The sequence below is a fragment of the Cheilinus undulatus genome, linkage group 19 (assembly GCF_018320785.1).
Source record: "Cheilinus undulatus linkage group 19, ASM1832078v1, whole genome shotgun sequence".
Lineage (NCBI taxonomy): Eukaryota > Metazoa > Chordata > Actinopteri > Labriformes > Labridae > Cheilinus > Cheilinus undulatus.
The window spans coordinates 33,518,555-33,534,435 of NC_054883.1; the positions used below are offsets into that span (position 1 = coordinate 33,518,555).

At 40.8% G+C, this 15,881-nt stretch overlaps 1 protein-coding gene across 4 annotated transcripts in view; it reads left to right on the forward strand.

Annotated features, from left to right (window-relative positions):
• The first annotated feature begins 1,287 nt into the window (after positions 1–1,287).
• Positions 1,288–15,881, forward strand: part of LOC121527130 (disco-interacting protein 2 homolog C-like) — a 114,322-nt gene continuing 99,728 nt past the window's right edge. For all 4 annotated transcript variants that reach the window (XM_041813866.1, XM_041813869.1, XM_041813867.1 and 1 more), the window contains exon 1: positions 1,288–1,678. In XM_041813866.1, the coding sequence (XP_041669800.1) occupies positions 1,600–1,678 (79 nt within the window). In that variant the 5' untranslated portion in view covers positions 1,288–1,599. The remainder of the gene's footprint in view (positions 1,679–15,881) is intronic.

Genomic DNA, 15,881 nt, shown 5'->3' on the forward strand with positions numbered 1-15,881 from the left:
CAGGACACCTCCAGGGTTGTCAAGTAGGAACTTCCCCTTACTGGTGCTCCATCCAATTAGTCCCGTGACACCTCAGAGAGGCCAGATTGGGAGCTTTGGTGTCCTCGAGCTGCCATTCTTCATGCTAGCCTTGACCGCCAGTCATACCGAGAGGCAGACAACCTTTAGCTACCCTACCTGACCACATGGCCATCACAGCCCTAACATCACAACCTTCAAGAGACCTAGACGAGCAAAGCAACAAATGTCGCATAATTTTTACAAATATATATGCATTTTAATGTATTTCATGTATTTCAATGTATTTCAACCATAATTGCTTGTAATTTCTGAGTTTTTTTTTTTACTATGGCTAAATTAAATTTACTTGCATTATTTTGTAGTGCTGGACCACACTATTTGGACATTTTTAAGAGAGGAGCCCCCGAGAATTGTATTTTGCTCAATTTGATACAAATTTAAATCTGTTGACCGATTCATTTAGTCACTTTTGATACAATAATGACACTAATTATTTAGAAAAATTACCTAAAAACACACTTCTCATTGTAGGCATATGGATGCCCATTTCTACCACTTAAAAAAGAAAAATGTGGAACCAAGGAAATTTAAAAAAAAAAATCCAAAGTCATAATTATAAGCGTAAAGTTAAAAAAATTTGAGATAAAAATAATCATAATTAAAAGATACAAAGTCGAAATTATGAGATAAAAAAATCATTTAGTCAATTATAAAATTCTGTCATAATTTTGACTTTTTAATTCATTATCTTGACTTTGTATCCCATTATTATAACTTTTTCCCTCTAATTCTGACTTTTTATCTCATAATTATTACTTTTTATCTTATAATTATGACCTTTTGTTTCATAAATATGACTTAGAATTTTTTTCAAGAATTGCTGTACTTACACATTTGTTTCTTTTTTGTTTGACCCAAATGGGCTTCCATACAGGCATCTCGACATGATTTTTAGTAATTTGAATATTCAAAATGTAAACATTTGAAAATGTAATTTTAAAGGTTCGGAGACAAAAAAGTCGTTTTAAATAAAACATTAAGTTATAATTAAATAGGCATTATTTTTAAATCTAAATGTTTTAATATAATTTAATGAATAAGGATTTTTGTACGTAAACTAGTCTGTCACTGTACTGTAGGTGTGGTTGCTCACTGCGCCACCTGCTGGTGATGACCAACACTCCCGCCCCCCTCCCCCTTCTTCATTCGTAGAGTCACGTGATACCAGCGGCAAGAAGCTGCAAACGGCTCTGACTGTGGGGCTGCGCGAGCCTCATCATCATCATCATCATCACTACCACGGATACAACCACCGCAACGGACCGAGCAACCGGGCTCTTTACCGATTCGAGGAGCCGGGCGCCATGGCGGGCCTCCGCTAAAACGAGACCGAGATTTATCCTCTTTGTTCTCCCTCGACGCCTCGTAGTCTTTCCGCGCCTCCGCCGAGGAGGGGCCGCCGAGAAACCGCTCTCCCTTTCCGAGCTCAGGAGGAGGAGGAGGCAGGAGTAGAGACAGCAGCGGCGGAGGAGGCGGCAGCGCTTTAACCGGGGAGCTGTTTTCTATCGCAGGAGACGAATGGCGGACCGTGAGGCGTCGCCGATACCGCTGGAGATCCGAGCCCGGCTGGCGGAGCTGGAGCTGGAACTGTCAGAAGGTAAGAAATGACTCAAATCATGGCGAAAAAAAAGCGCAATCTTCTCCCTCCTCCTCCTCTTGTTTTCCCTCGTTATCCCATTTCCTCATCACCATCATCATCATCATCATCATCTCCATCCACACCGGGAGCCTTCATACTAACGGAATCTAACCGTTCATTCCTGCGGCCCCCTCCTCATCCTCCTCCTCCTTTCGTCTCCTCCCGCTCCTCCCATCCAGATGTTTGTCAGCCAGATACCGGCCTGTCCAGCTCTCTGTAGCCGAGAGAGGATGAGGGCAGAGCGGGAACACACTGCGGGATTGGGCCGCTGCTCTTTGTCTCCGCGGAGCCGCAGCTTTAAAAAAAACAAACACCCGTCACACCGGGCCTGTTCGCCCGATTTGGGTCCGAAATCCAACCCAATGTTTGACCTTGAGATGTTGACACAATCAGCCGAGCCTACCTGAGTGTGTGCGTGGTCTAGGGCTGGGCAATAGACTGAGTTTTTAAGATTTATCTAGACATTTTCATAGGAGAGGCAGGGAAAGGTAATGATGTTTATACTGATGGAGTTTATGTTGGTGTGAATTGAAAAAATAGATGCCAGGTAGGGCTGTACGGTGGCCAGGAGGTCTCATATGAATGCCTATCCAAACTATTTAGTAAAAGGCCAAACAACTGCATTAACAGGCAGGACTAACAGCCACAACACGAGTGTGAAAAGCTGCAACATGAATGCAGAAAACGTACCTAGAATGCAACACAGAAGCAAAAGGATGCAAACGATTGGAACATGAACCAGGACGCCACAACCAAAGTATGACAGATTGACGAATACAAATAGCCACAGCATGAACTCAGGGAACTAAAACACAACTCAAAGCTGCAACAAAAACATAAACAACTGAAACTGAAATCCAGATAACTGCAGCAAGAGTGCAAGAAGTCACATGATAAATGTAAATAGTTACAAGAGAAATAGTTTCAGCGCAAACATAAAAGGCCATAATAGGATTGCATCACAAAGCTAAAGTCAAACAGAGCGACAAATACAAATAGCTAAAACAAACTCAAACAAACCTCTAATAGCTGCAGCAGGATCACAAAAAGCCACAAAGAGAATGAAGGTAGCTGGAACAGCAACATCACTGCTGCCATATAAACCCAAATAATTACAACAAGAATGCAAGAAGTCACATCAGAAATGTAAATAGTTGCAACACAAGTGCAAGAAGCCACACTAGGAATGCAAATTAACAATTGCAGCGCCACACGAACAGAAATAGATGCAACAAAATTGCAACAAATGCAACTTGTCAAAATAAGAAACAAATAGCAGCAAATGATTGCAAAAGGTATAACATTAATACAAATAGCTCAAACAGCTGTAACACAAATTGAAGAAGCTGCTACATTCATGCAAGTAACCAGAAAAAAAAAACGCAAAACGCTACAGCAGGATATCAAATGATGACAATACTGAGCATAGAGCCGCAACATGATTGCAAATAGCTGCAATACTAATGCAAGAAGCTACATCAGAATTGTAAATAGCCACTCCACAATTTCAAATCATGTCTGAAAAACATCCCAAGATGACACAAATCGATGCAACATAAATGCAAGATGCAGCACACTGTGACTAATGCAGATAGCACCAATAAAACCATCTGGGTGCTTAATTCCAGATGGACACATGAAGTCTGAACCAGCCAACTGCTGCTGGTTTTTACAACAGCTGATGTACACAAGAAGAAGACTAAGAAAGTTGTTAAAACATTGTTTATAAAAAATTTACCATAAACAATATCACAACTACCGCTTTGTGATATTCTACTATTAAATAGCGAAATATTCCTCTGTATGATCTTTAAACATATGAAAAGGTTTAGTTACATTTCACATTAAAGAATGGTTTCAGATGGATTAGTTATGGCAAGAACAAACGGCCAATAATGGGTGATTATGATTAATATGTTTTGCCGTGATTTCAAACAGGTTTCTCTGTGGACTTATTTTCACAAGAATCATATCAAAGTTTATAACTCCAGTAATTCAACAACCATTTTAATTTTCTTACCAACAAAAATCTCATTATAAATCAAACACTACCATTCAACTATGAAATATTCTGATTTGATTCAGTCCGTATGACCCAGCCCTAGTCCGACAAGGTTTAATAATAGCATTGCGATGAAACACTGCGTGACAGAGGAGCACAGAGGGGCAGTTTGGCGTTTGATGCCCGTGATCTCAGCCTCCTGCCTTGGTGTTTCTGCGGCCTGCAGAGCAGATGAGGAAGAGGAGGATGCTCTGGAATATTTTATCCCTCTCGTCTCCTTCTGCTCTCTTATTTTCCTCTCTTCCTCTCTACCAACAGACACAAACCCTCCTTCTACGGGCTGTTGAATCTCAATCACAGCAATAAAGCCTGCTGTTATTTCAGCATCTGAGATAGGAACAAGGCATTTCTGCCTTATATAATGGGGAAGGCATATTTTATTCATACAGGCTCGGGAAGGCCTACATTGTGAGGGAGGAAGCCTAGATACATGCTGGATGTGAGCCACCTTGTTGCCTGAAATGTTTCATTTACTGTGGATAAATGTCTGCTAAAGCTATGAGACACACGTGTTGTTGTGATCCTGGAGCTAGGGTTCATAATGTCTCTGCTGTAGGGCTGCTCGACTACAACAGAATCATCATGATTATTTTAACTGATAATGAAACCAGGATTGTTGATGAGGATTAGACACCAGCTCTTCGAAAAACCAGCCAAACCCGTCATGTATCAGACGGATCCATGTCATTCTCACCGCGCTGCTTTAATGTGAACCCAAATGGACAAGGATGTACACCATGGTTCATTAGCTTGAAGCTAACACTTCATGGACATTGCCTTTAAGAGGCTAACAGATTTAGCCTTGGGTAGTGCTAACTTTACCTTAAGAAACAATTTATGCAACAGTTCCCAGTAAACTAGATCCTTGAATGGATGATTTCCTTAATAATGTTGAGTAAACTTAATTGTATCATAAGGGAAGTCATGCTAAATTACTTTCTTAGTATCTCTCCTGTCTTTTTGTTATTTTTGGCAGCTAGTGAACAGCACTAAGGTCCACTACTGCCACTCTCTGGCAGTATTATTACATTAAAACCAGCCACCAGTAAAAAAATAACATAAAAAAAGTGATGTGATAAAAGTGTTGTGAAATCTTCAATCCATAATGAATATTTGGAAATCCTTCCCTATCCATACTAAAAACTAGTGATGTTCTTCGACGAATAATTTCACATCGGATTAAAGGGATACCATAACTGCAATTAGTTAACTAATTTAAAGTAAAAAAAACCACCAAGTAAACAGTCGTAATCTATTAATTTAAGACAAGTCACAGTGTTAAATGGTAGCTTTTCTAGGCATAAAATATGTTATCGTTCATTTTCTGACTAGCACTAAAAGCTATCTGCATTTTGTAAATTATTCACAGAAATATCTTTATAAGATGGCAGTTGAACATGGCAACTTAACACATACATCACACAAGTTCCAGCACATATTTCTTGCATTTCAGTCAGTCCTAAAGGTGTCGAAATGAAGTATCAATCTGTGTTGTAATTTGATCTGGTAGGTATCGGATGTGTTGGTACCGGTATCATATTGGTACCTGATTTCAAGACCCATCCCTACTTATGACCAGCTTAAGCATAAGTTTTTCTCACCAACTAGCTCCACTAATAGTTGATAACGGTAGCCACTGTGTCAAATTCACTCTCTGGAGCGATGCATATCCATGCATGCTGTATCGTATGCTTTGTCTCTCTGACTGACCCATAATGAACGAGACAAAATATTTGTTTCTCCAAAGGTTCTGACTTGCACAGATGGATTTAAGACATGTCCAGTGCTATGTATATGTGAAATTGTCTGGTGTGTCAGGTGAACAGTGGCCACTGCTAGCTGTTAACTGTGGAGCAACTGACTGGGACTGATGGAAAAAAAAAAAAAAGTTTAACTGACTAATAATTCTGTTCCTGACTACCAAGGAGTCAGACTTAACTGTTGTGTTTTCTAAAAGATTCTCTTGGGGCTTTTGCCTTTATTTGGACAGGACAGCTGAAGAGAGACAGGGAATACGGGTAGAGAGAGCTGGGGAAAGACATGCACCAAACAGCGCCAAGACTGGGGAATCAATCCCATGACCAGTGTGCTTAACTACATCCTCTACATATAGGCGCCTGCCCTACCTATCAACTAAACTGGCACCCAGATTTGAACCGTTTAGCCAGCTAATCCAGACACCCCTAAGAGTGTCCTTTTAGTTGAGATGGTTTTGCATCTTTTGTTACCAAATGTCTGCATTTCTATCCCACTCTTCAGCTCTATCACTATCCAAACTAACTGGAGAACATGATTGTGCTCCCTCTGCTCCTCACTTAAATTAAAGTGAGAGCTATTTTGGTGGGAAGGGCAGAGCCCACGCTGTGCTGTAAAGGAAGAGAGTACGTGCTGATAAAACGTCAGGACAAACAATTGTAACACATCATGCCGCAGAGTAATCGTTGGATCTTGATTATCTTGTTTTCATGGTCGAGGGAAGCCATCTGGAATCAAAACTGGATCAATCGCCCAGCTCTGCTTTGCTGTGCAGAGAAAATCAGTCTAACTCATCACTCTCATCAGGTCTGCAGTGAAACCTGCCTCACCTGCAGTGATGTGCAGCTGTAGATACCGTCTCATACCAATGAAGATGAAGCACCGTTTCAGGGTGTAAATTCTGGGGCAAAATCTGAATAAATTAGTGTGAAATTTCTACGTTTAGACAATCAGGAATGTGCAGTTTTAATCCCCTGTAAACATCCGCATGAGCCTTTGAAGCAGTCGACAGATCAAACTGTCCCCTCTCCTTCTGATCTGCCTCATGCTTCATAAAAGCCTTTATTTCCTCCCTCTGCAGTGACACAGACAGGCGTTAAGGTAAAAGTGAGGCAGCTGCAGGCCGATCGGAGCTCCTAATCCAGCTGAGAGTGTTTATCAGAGCAGAACCTGCTGGTGGCAGATGTTATTAATGATGGAGACGGCGGGAGGAAGTGGAGACGTCACGCCCAAGCGTCAGACAGCGTGAGACGCTCTAAACACTCAGCTGTATGAAGTGTTTGTGTGAGTGTTCAGGAGTGTCAGGGTTATTGGTGGATCACAGCAGGATGAAAAGCTGACAGCTCTTCTGACAGCGTGATGGACATGGCCGTGTGTGCGTCTGTCACTGCTGTTCATCTAAAACAGAGGGCCGGACTGGCTCCTCTGCTGTGGGTGTGCTGTTCACTTAAGGAGAGTGTGTGGTCCCTTCAAAATAAGAGCACAGTGTGCAGGAGAAATGGATCCCTTCTTTTATGAGGAAGATTTAAATTTGTCTGTTGAACTTGGTTTACAGTTTTTTATGTATTTAGATAGAGGTATAGATCATCCAAGAATAAGAAAATTCACCTTTTTTGACACTGTTTCCACCAAGTGGTCTGGTTTGGTTTAGTAAATCATGACCCTTCTTATGTTTCTAAGGACATCATCCATCCTGCCTTGCTTTAAGAGAAGGGAATTCTGGCTTTATTTAGAGATCTGAAATGTTTGGCTCAGCTCAGTAGTAAGAGCTGTTCTTTTGGCTCCCAAATGATCCCTTATTTGATAGCATTTAGACTTTTTAACATCTATTAAACAAGAGGAAAAAATGAAAAAGGAAATCTGGTCTTATATGGGAGCCAGCTGCCAGAACTGTCTCCCTTGTAACTTTTCATATTGAATTGTTATTTCATTCTAAACGATGCCCTGCACTATATTGACTTTTTGCTGGTATGCTGAGGTGTTTCAAGCTGCTACTGAAAGCACCACAGTTCCTGATGTGGGCGTTCACAATTACAGCTCTCAAACAAGTTACAAACTGTAAACTTTAATTGTAAAAACTTGCCTGAAATAGAATTTTTGTCAGTTATTTAACTTACCTTTAGCAGAGGTACCAGAGCATATAAAGAGCTACAGTGTTTATAGCGGCTTCTAATCATCATGTCAGCCATGAGTTAAAACACACCTTTAAACAGCTGTTTAAGCCATTATTAAACAAATCATGCAGTGCTGGGCTCAAGATGAATGGAGTTGATCCATTGCAGTCCACAGCTTGTAACCTGACATGCCAGATGGATTTGTTTCACACATCCATCTGGTAAACCTCTCATATACAGCGTTTGGGAAAGGGCAGAGCCTTTGAAAAAAAAAAAACAACTCGGAGAACGTTCTGTCTGTCACATCTTTACGGGCCAATCAGAGCAACAAAACACGTGACGTAGCTGCTACCAAGGTGCGCCCCTACTGAAGGAGTAAACTCCATAGAGAACTGCATAACGTGATCCACGTTGACTGTAGACATGTCAGTACATGACTTTTGTCATTTTTGAAAAGAAAACAACTCAATGCTGTTCTTTGTTCTTCTGTTAATGAAGAAATGTCGTCAAGTTCTGATAAAATGGCCGCTTTAGCGGCATCCACGCTAATGTCTTCCTCCACAACTGCACCAGCCTGTTGCTGCTGCTTGCATACGTCGCGACTCCGCTGTACCGAATCTAATGCCTGTCCTAGTGCCTGTCGCTTTCTAACCGGGCTAAAACGGTTCAGACAGGAGCTTTGCCAGTGAGAAACACAGAAACAGGCGTATCCATATGCTTTGCAAGGTTACACAGCTCATGTTAAAGCTGCAAACAGGCTGACAGACGTTTTGCAAAGTGAGTACACTCACTGCATGTTGCTGTTATTACTAGGGCTGTAGTCAACCAAAGAAAAACTTGTTCGACTAAAATCGCACCAGATCAATTAATCGATTGGTCGTGTGACGGACTCTCCTTTTTAACAAAATCTTGCCTCGCTGCTAACTTTTTTGACATGTTGTCAATTAACAGGAAATGGAGTATAAACACGCTTCACGGGCTTTGCTCTCCTCTAAGGTGGGAGGGTCCTAGTGATGTTGTTTTGACTTTCCAGGTATTTAACCTGTAATTACTTACCATTAAAGGCACAAGTAAATTATATTTGAATAGTTATATTCATAGTTTTTTTTTGTCAGTTCTAGTTTGTAACACTAGATAACTAAAAAAATAAAAACACATGACGTCTCCCTTCTCACCCCTGCAAAAAAATGGATTCTTCCAATTAAAGTAGCACCTGCGATTGTTCGACCAATTGGATTTTGGTCAGACATGAGGTCATCAGCCAATCCACTTGAGTCTGCCAGCCCTAATTATTACAAGGATCAAACATGGAGAGCTGAGAACACATTTGAACTTATTACTCTGCTTCAGTTTAATTACACTGACACAAATGGGTGATGTTTGGCTTGTTACCTGCTTCTCTAGTGTCAGAGTGAAAGAGTCTGATGATTGAACTCTGGCCGATTTAGCCTAAATATCATATCACAGTATTTTTCTTGCCCTTTACAGTAACTGTAATATATTGTCTACCTTGACAGTGGAATCCAGTGATCCGCTAACTAAGTTGAGCAGACTTGGCCTTGAGAATGGGGTGATAGCTTCATGTGGCGTATCTGAGCATGCAGATGAAAGTCAGTCTTTTGCTCCTTGCCATTTTTGTGCCAGTGGTTCAGTAAGACTGTGTGTCTAATGCTGACATGCTCAGGAGAACAGGGACAGGAAGGGTCATCTGCTTGCTATCAGAATGGCAGCTGTGGTTTTAAGGGCACCTGGCTTGCTTTCCTGGGCATACTTGGTGGCTGGTCCAGACACCAGGGGTAGCTGAGTGCGCTGTGGAGGGGTTAGCTGGGAGGTTGCTTGGAGAGATGGGGTATGGGCCTGGTGCTGGTGCCATCAGGAGGCCAGAGCAGGACAGGACCAAAGTTGATACAGCAAAGTGTCGAACCGTCATATGCCCCCATATCTGAGCTACTATACTGTAGTATTACAAATTTAAAACAACCCATTTAAATGCAAATTCAGGTGCTTTATACCCCCTCCTCCTAAAACAAACCTGTGACGGCATACTCAACTCATGTCTGTGCTTAAGATTACAGAAAATTATTTTACTAGTCTCTCTGTGTTCATTTCTTTGACTGGACTCAGACTGAGCTGTCTGTCACACTTTCATTGTCCTGCTTTGATGTTTTTTGATTAAATAACAGGCAAGAAAACATGCGAAGAGAACATAAAAATCAGAAAGCTGTTGGGGAAAAAAGAAGCAAATTTCTACATTTGAATGGCTGCACAGACAGGATTCTGTGATTTTGCTTCAAAAGTGACTTAAATGATTGATTTTTCAGCATCAGAACAAATCATTCATAAGACAGTTCAACCATAAACTCAGGAAAATAAAGACATCATCTCCTACAGATTGACTTCTGTCAGGGACATGTGATGGAGTATTTAAGAAACTTTTTAAACCCAGAAGGTCTCTGACTCTGAAAAAGCCGAGCGTTTGAGGCTCAGCTGTTATTGAAATGCAGAGTGATGAACCTCAGGCAACAATTTCCTGTCAGGTTTGATGAGCAGTGCCGCGGGATGAAACTTTCTCTCCTTCTTCTACGTCTTTGAGAACCTGCGCTCCACCTGTTTATTAGATAAACTCAGCAATCAGCCGAGCTGTGGCAGATAAGCCTCAGCCGCTCCCTCGCTGAGTGTCGCCTAAATCACATCATCCCCGCTGTGTCGCTGTGACCTCCAGGCATTACGCTGCTCTTCTCCAGCGTTTGGCTGCTGCTCTAATGCAGATGGGACAAACAGGGATGTTTGTGGTCGGCGTTTCTGTTACAGGACGGCCTATATGTTGAGCTTTGGCACTGAAAACTGTCCTAGTCAGTTTAAAAATTGACTATAACTACAGAAATGTTCCCTCAAATATTTCCAACAATTTTCAAGGTTATAAGTGTGATGGGACAAATGCAACATGTTGGTCATTGCTATACTGGTTATAACATCAAATGCTCAGTCAAAGATTTATGACTGTCTTACAGCGCTGCAGCTGTGTGACTGATGGTGTTGGCAACAGCTGGTTTTATACCGTATGGCGTATCGTGTGTTTCAGCAACCAATCAGAGCCTCAGCTTGCCTTTGCTCTGCCTATTAGAGGAGATACAAGTACCTCCCTAATTAGTCATCCCTGAGGCCAAATTATGTCAGTAAAAGCCAAGCCAGGGGTCACAGGTCTGAATCGTATCTTCTACTGCTCAATTCAAATCCTATATGTAGATATTTTTTCTTTGAAAATGATAATAATAATAATTATACATTTTATTTATAAGCACCTTTCTGAACACTCAAGGTCACTTTACAGAAAAAAAACAAGTATAGTAAAATAAAAATTGTTGTATAATATTTATTATTACCAATGGTAAGTGCCAGTGGTTCTAACCTGGGATTTTGAAACCTTTTATTAACTGGCACACAAGGGAAAAATGTGTGCCGGATGAACTTGTGCTGTTAAATTCAGCCTGGTGCAACTGGAATTGCAGTTGGGATGACAACCTGTGCTTCGCATAAAAACAGCTGCAGTTATATTTACTTAGCAAATCTTAAAAGGTTTACAGAAATGCCTGCAGAAAGGTAACCTTGCATAGCAGATGGATACGCTCACCCCGTGTTTCTCACTGGCGATCCGCTAAACCGCCAGTTTTATCAGAGCTTGACACAATTTCTTCATTAAAAGAAGGAAAAAGAACAGCATAGAGTTGTTTTTTTTTCCAGAAATGACAAAAGTTGTGCACTGACATGTCTACAGTCGCTATGGTTCATGTTATGCAGTTCCCTTTGGAGTTTAGTCCTCAGCAGGGGCACAGCTTGATAGTGGCTATGTCACGTGTTTTGCTGCTCTGATTGGCCTGTAGAGATGTGACAGAACATTCATCCAATCACCCTCCGAGTTTTTTTCAAAGCCTCTACCCTTTCCCAAATGCTGTGTATGAATGGTTTTCCAGATGGATGTGTGTCCATCTGACATGCTAGGATAGTAGAAAGGCCCTTTAGTCTAAATCAGTGTCAGTAATTTAAAACGCAGCTTTATTTTAAAACAAGGACTTTAAAAAAATATTTTGAAGGCAGAACTGTCAAAACTTCAGGTTTTGTATATTTTATGCTACAGAATAAAGCCTAGCATTAGTGCATGCAGGACACGGTAGTCTTACGCCCAGCCATGATCAGTTGATGGCCAGCTGATCCCAATTATCACCTCCCACAGCCAATCACAGCTCTTTCTCTCAACACAGCCGTCCATTTAAAAATGACATACCTCTCACTAGTCCCAGCTTGCATTAATGCTGATGCACCACACTGCTGCTGCTGGCAAAGATTAACCTCCTCCACCCCAGCCTCCTCCTTCATAGCAAAAAGCTTGTTGCACCCTCATATTGATATTCAAGCTACTGTGAATTAATTTGTTTTGAACTTGTTTTGTTATATTCAGTACATGTTATCACATGAATCTATCCATACGTGGGTTTGTAGTTAAAGCATGCCGCTTGAATAACCCAGTCAAGCACAGAGCCTCCTCCGCCAAGTAAAACTGTAGATCCATTTTGCAATAAAATGGTTAAATTTATGACAAGAGTGTTCCTGACTTTAAAATTTGTATGTTTTGAGTCGAGAAAACACCAGCAAGTAGACTAATGACAACATTTATGTTTTATATCACAATCACAATATTGTCGAGTATAAATGCAATTGCACATTATTACCAAATCATGCAGCTCAATGATGAACTTACAAAAGTAAATTTACATCAGCCTGCAGTAACTACAAAGTCAGCCTTCTCCTATTAAACTTTCTGGCTTTCAGGGAATGTTGTTTACATATCCACCTCATTCCTGGTGGCTTTACTGTAGATATCATTATGAGTGGAACTTCCAGTGAGGAGGATTTGGGAAAGCACTGTTTCATTTTGTAAAACAGAAGCATCCAGTTTAATTACATCAAAAGCTGCAGGTTATAAGTGATATTTTCTGAATTTTCTAGCTCAGGTTCCTGTTTCAAAACTAAAGAGAAAAGATAATGGAAGAAGAAGAAATACAACTCCACATTTTTGTTACCTGGTAAATCAAGTGTGTCTTTTCTGCAGTGAAGCTGTATGCAGGGCAGTAATGCAAGATGGCATGACGGGGAGAAGCATAGCAGCTTTCTGCTACAGACAGAGGCAAAAAGTGCAACATTGAGGCACTGACAGCAACAGTACACAAAGCAGCAAGATCCAAATGTGACAACAGGAAGTGTAAAGTGCATCCCTAAAAAGCATCTAAGGTGCTCACATGATGCATTTGAATGCGCTAAATGTGAATATTAGGGTCAATACCAATTCATCACTTCTTGTGCCTCTTTAGTGTTTGATTCAGCAGCTAGATGTACCAGATGCTGCAAAATTGATGGGACACAACAGTTCAACTTACACTTCTGATATCTGTCCATGCCACCTTATTCTGCTGATGGTCCATGGTTGTAAACAGGATCAGCTGGTGTCAGCCAATACCAATGTAACCTGATGCATCTGCATAGTCTCAGTTGTCATATTAACCCTCTGGTGATTTGCAGTAATAGATATTTTTCTTCATTAGCAGTTCTTGACTTGCACGTATTGCTGTCATTTTTTGGCTGTTCTAGGATCCCCCATGTCCTCCACACCTACTTGGAAAGCATCAAGCAGAAACAGCAAAAGTTCCTGCCTTCATGTGTCTACAAGAAGAGCTTGAGGCAGGGGGAGAAGCAGTAGTACACTCAGAGCAGAGCAAGCAAAAATAAGAACAGAATGACTCTGATTATTCAGAAGCAAAATAAAAGAGGGGCTGGGGTGGAGGAGGACTGCAAAAGCAGCGGGCAGAGAGAACGGCAAAACATTGTCAGGTTAGTGCAGTTTAAATAAGGCAACATGAGTACGATTAAGCAATAGCGTGCTCAGATTGAATCAGCTGGCTGTCAGCTGATGAGGGTTTATGTTGGATCAGCTGATCTCAATCATATTGTAGCGCTTGACTCTATAAAGCTATACACTAGATTTTTGTCCACAAGAGTTCATTTTTTAACCTTTATTTTGTGGTTGTTTTGTCTGTGTTGCTACATATGATTTATTTTTAATATATATACAGAGACTGGATTCCCTAATGCACTGGGTGCTGATCAATTCCCTATCCTGGTGCTGTTTGCAGCCTATCGTCCCCCACTCTCTAATTTAAAAATAAAACTTCTTATTAAAAACCTTGTGAGTTAGTTGTTATCACTGATGGGCCAGTATGGGCCTGTTGGTCTCCAGTTGTCAACCCCTACTTTAGATACAGCTGTTGTTTTGGTTTATTTGGCCAAAAACAGGGTCAGGATTTGTGCGAGGTGTCTAAAGTGTTAAATATTAAACCGTCTGACCAACAGAACAAAGACAAACGGATTTAAAATGTCCACACATGCATTTTTAATCAACAAAGTGCTGCTCAGGTGTGAAAGTAACAGCACATTTCGCTCCTCTGCTGAATATTTCACATCCTATCCAAGCATTTTTATCTTCTGTATGTTGTGTTTCATAAAGAAAAATCACTGGAGATGATTGCAGATGTCTGCATTCATGCAGATTTAGTAAACAGAAATATTGCAGTGTCTGTATTTCCCCCCAACAACACTTGTGTATGTACAGTTTCTGTACTCGTGAGTAAAAACAACAACGTGCAGCTGTTGCCTGAAGCGATGCATTTTAGGTCAGCTTAGCCTTGTTTTTCTGTATCTGCAACGCCTCATGATGCACAGAAATCACCATCATACAGCAGCGGTGTAGATGAGGAATCTCTGATGAAAGATATTAGGTTATGTTTTCGGGTGATTCAACTAAATAAATGTAAGTAAGTGGTTATAAAACTGATTGAAACTGTAGTAGGAAAATTAGAGGACTTACTGTAATGTTAATCTGGAGGCATGCATGGTTTGTATGAGCAGAAATAAACTACAGTCTGAGTAAAGATGGTGTATATCTACAGAAGAGTCAGTAGGGATTTGTCTTAGTGGTTCTCTGCTGTACTTACAAGCAGTATAATGCTCAGAGAACCTGTGGAAGTATTTTTTATGCCAAAAGAGATTCTAAAATCTCACATCTGTGCTGAGTGTTAACCTTTTGAATAGAGCAGTAGCAGACATTTTAATCTTGAAAGATTTGATGCACTAGTGTAAAATGAAGAAATACTCCAAGTTTATTCAAAAGCAACAGCATGGAAGTCCGTAGACTTAACATCCACTCCAGACCTTTCGTTTTCTGAGATTTAAATCTGCATTTAACCATCGGTTGATGGACTACACTTTAGTATGAGTGCCCCAACTAAAGGTCTTTATAAACTGGGTTTGTTATTTTCAGATGCCTTTTTTTAGATCTGTAAACTGAAAATCATACCCATGAACCTTGCACACAGACTCCGTTGCATTTTTATTTGCCTTCACTGTGAAAGTTTGTAGAATGTGGCAAATTGTTTTTTTTACCGTGAGCCTGTGGCTCTAAAATTACTCTGGATCCATCCATCCTGACAGAGAGCTTCATATAGCACATACTCATACGTCATAGCGCTGAGCCGAGCGGGGGCGATATGGAGAACAACTTTTTTAATTCAGTCTCTGTTATGACCTGTGAGTAGGCTACAAACTTCTGCCTTTATCTGTTATATTTTCATGGTTGATATCCACATAATACACTGGCAAAGTACAGTGAGAGAGAGGAGGGTGTTGAGCAGGAGTGAGTGAGCAAGAGAGGAGGAAGCAATCACCATTGGAATGACGGGACCTGATGTAAAAATTCACATAAAATTGAACCTGTACTGACAAAAAAAATGACTAATAAAAAATTTGGCATCAGTGTGCAAACATGATCAGAACAACATGAGATTGATTTTCCTGCAACCCCAAACAGGGTAAGCGGTATAGAAAATGGATGGATGGATGGATGGAGATTGATTTTCTTCTTTAACATGGGAAAAATTCAGATGACATCAACAGACTCGGTGTGCAAAGGCCTTATCTATTTATTAATAGGTCTACAATGATGACCTGATGTCAGAACTCAACCAACAGCCCATTCATCATCTCTGTGTCTCTCTGTGTGTCTTGGTATCTCTGCTGTGTGCAGTGAAGCTGCTGGTGATAAGAATGAATGGGGGTGAATTAGCCTAGCCGAGCCTCTTCAACAACTTTCCCCCCTCATGTTGTCATAAACATATGTTTAAAC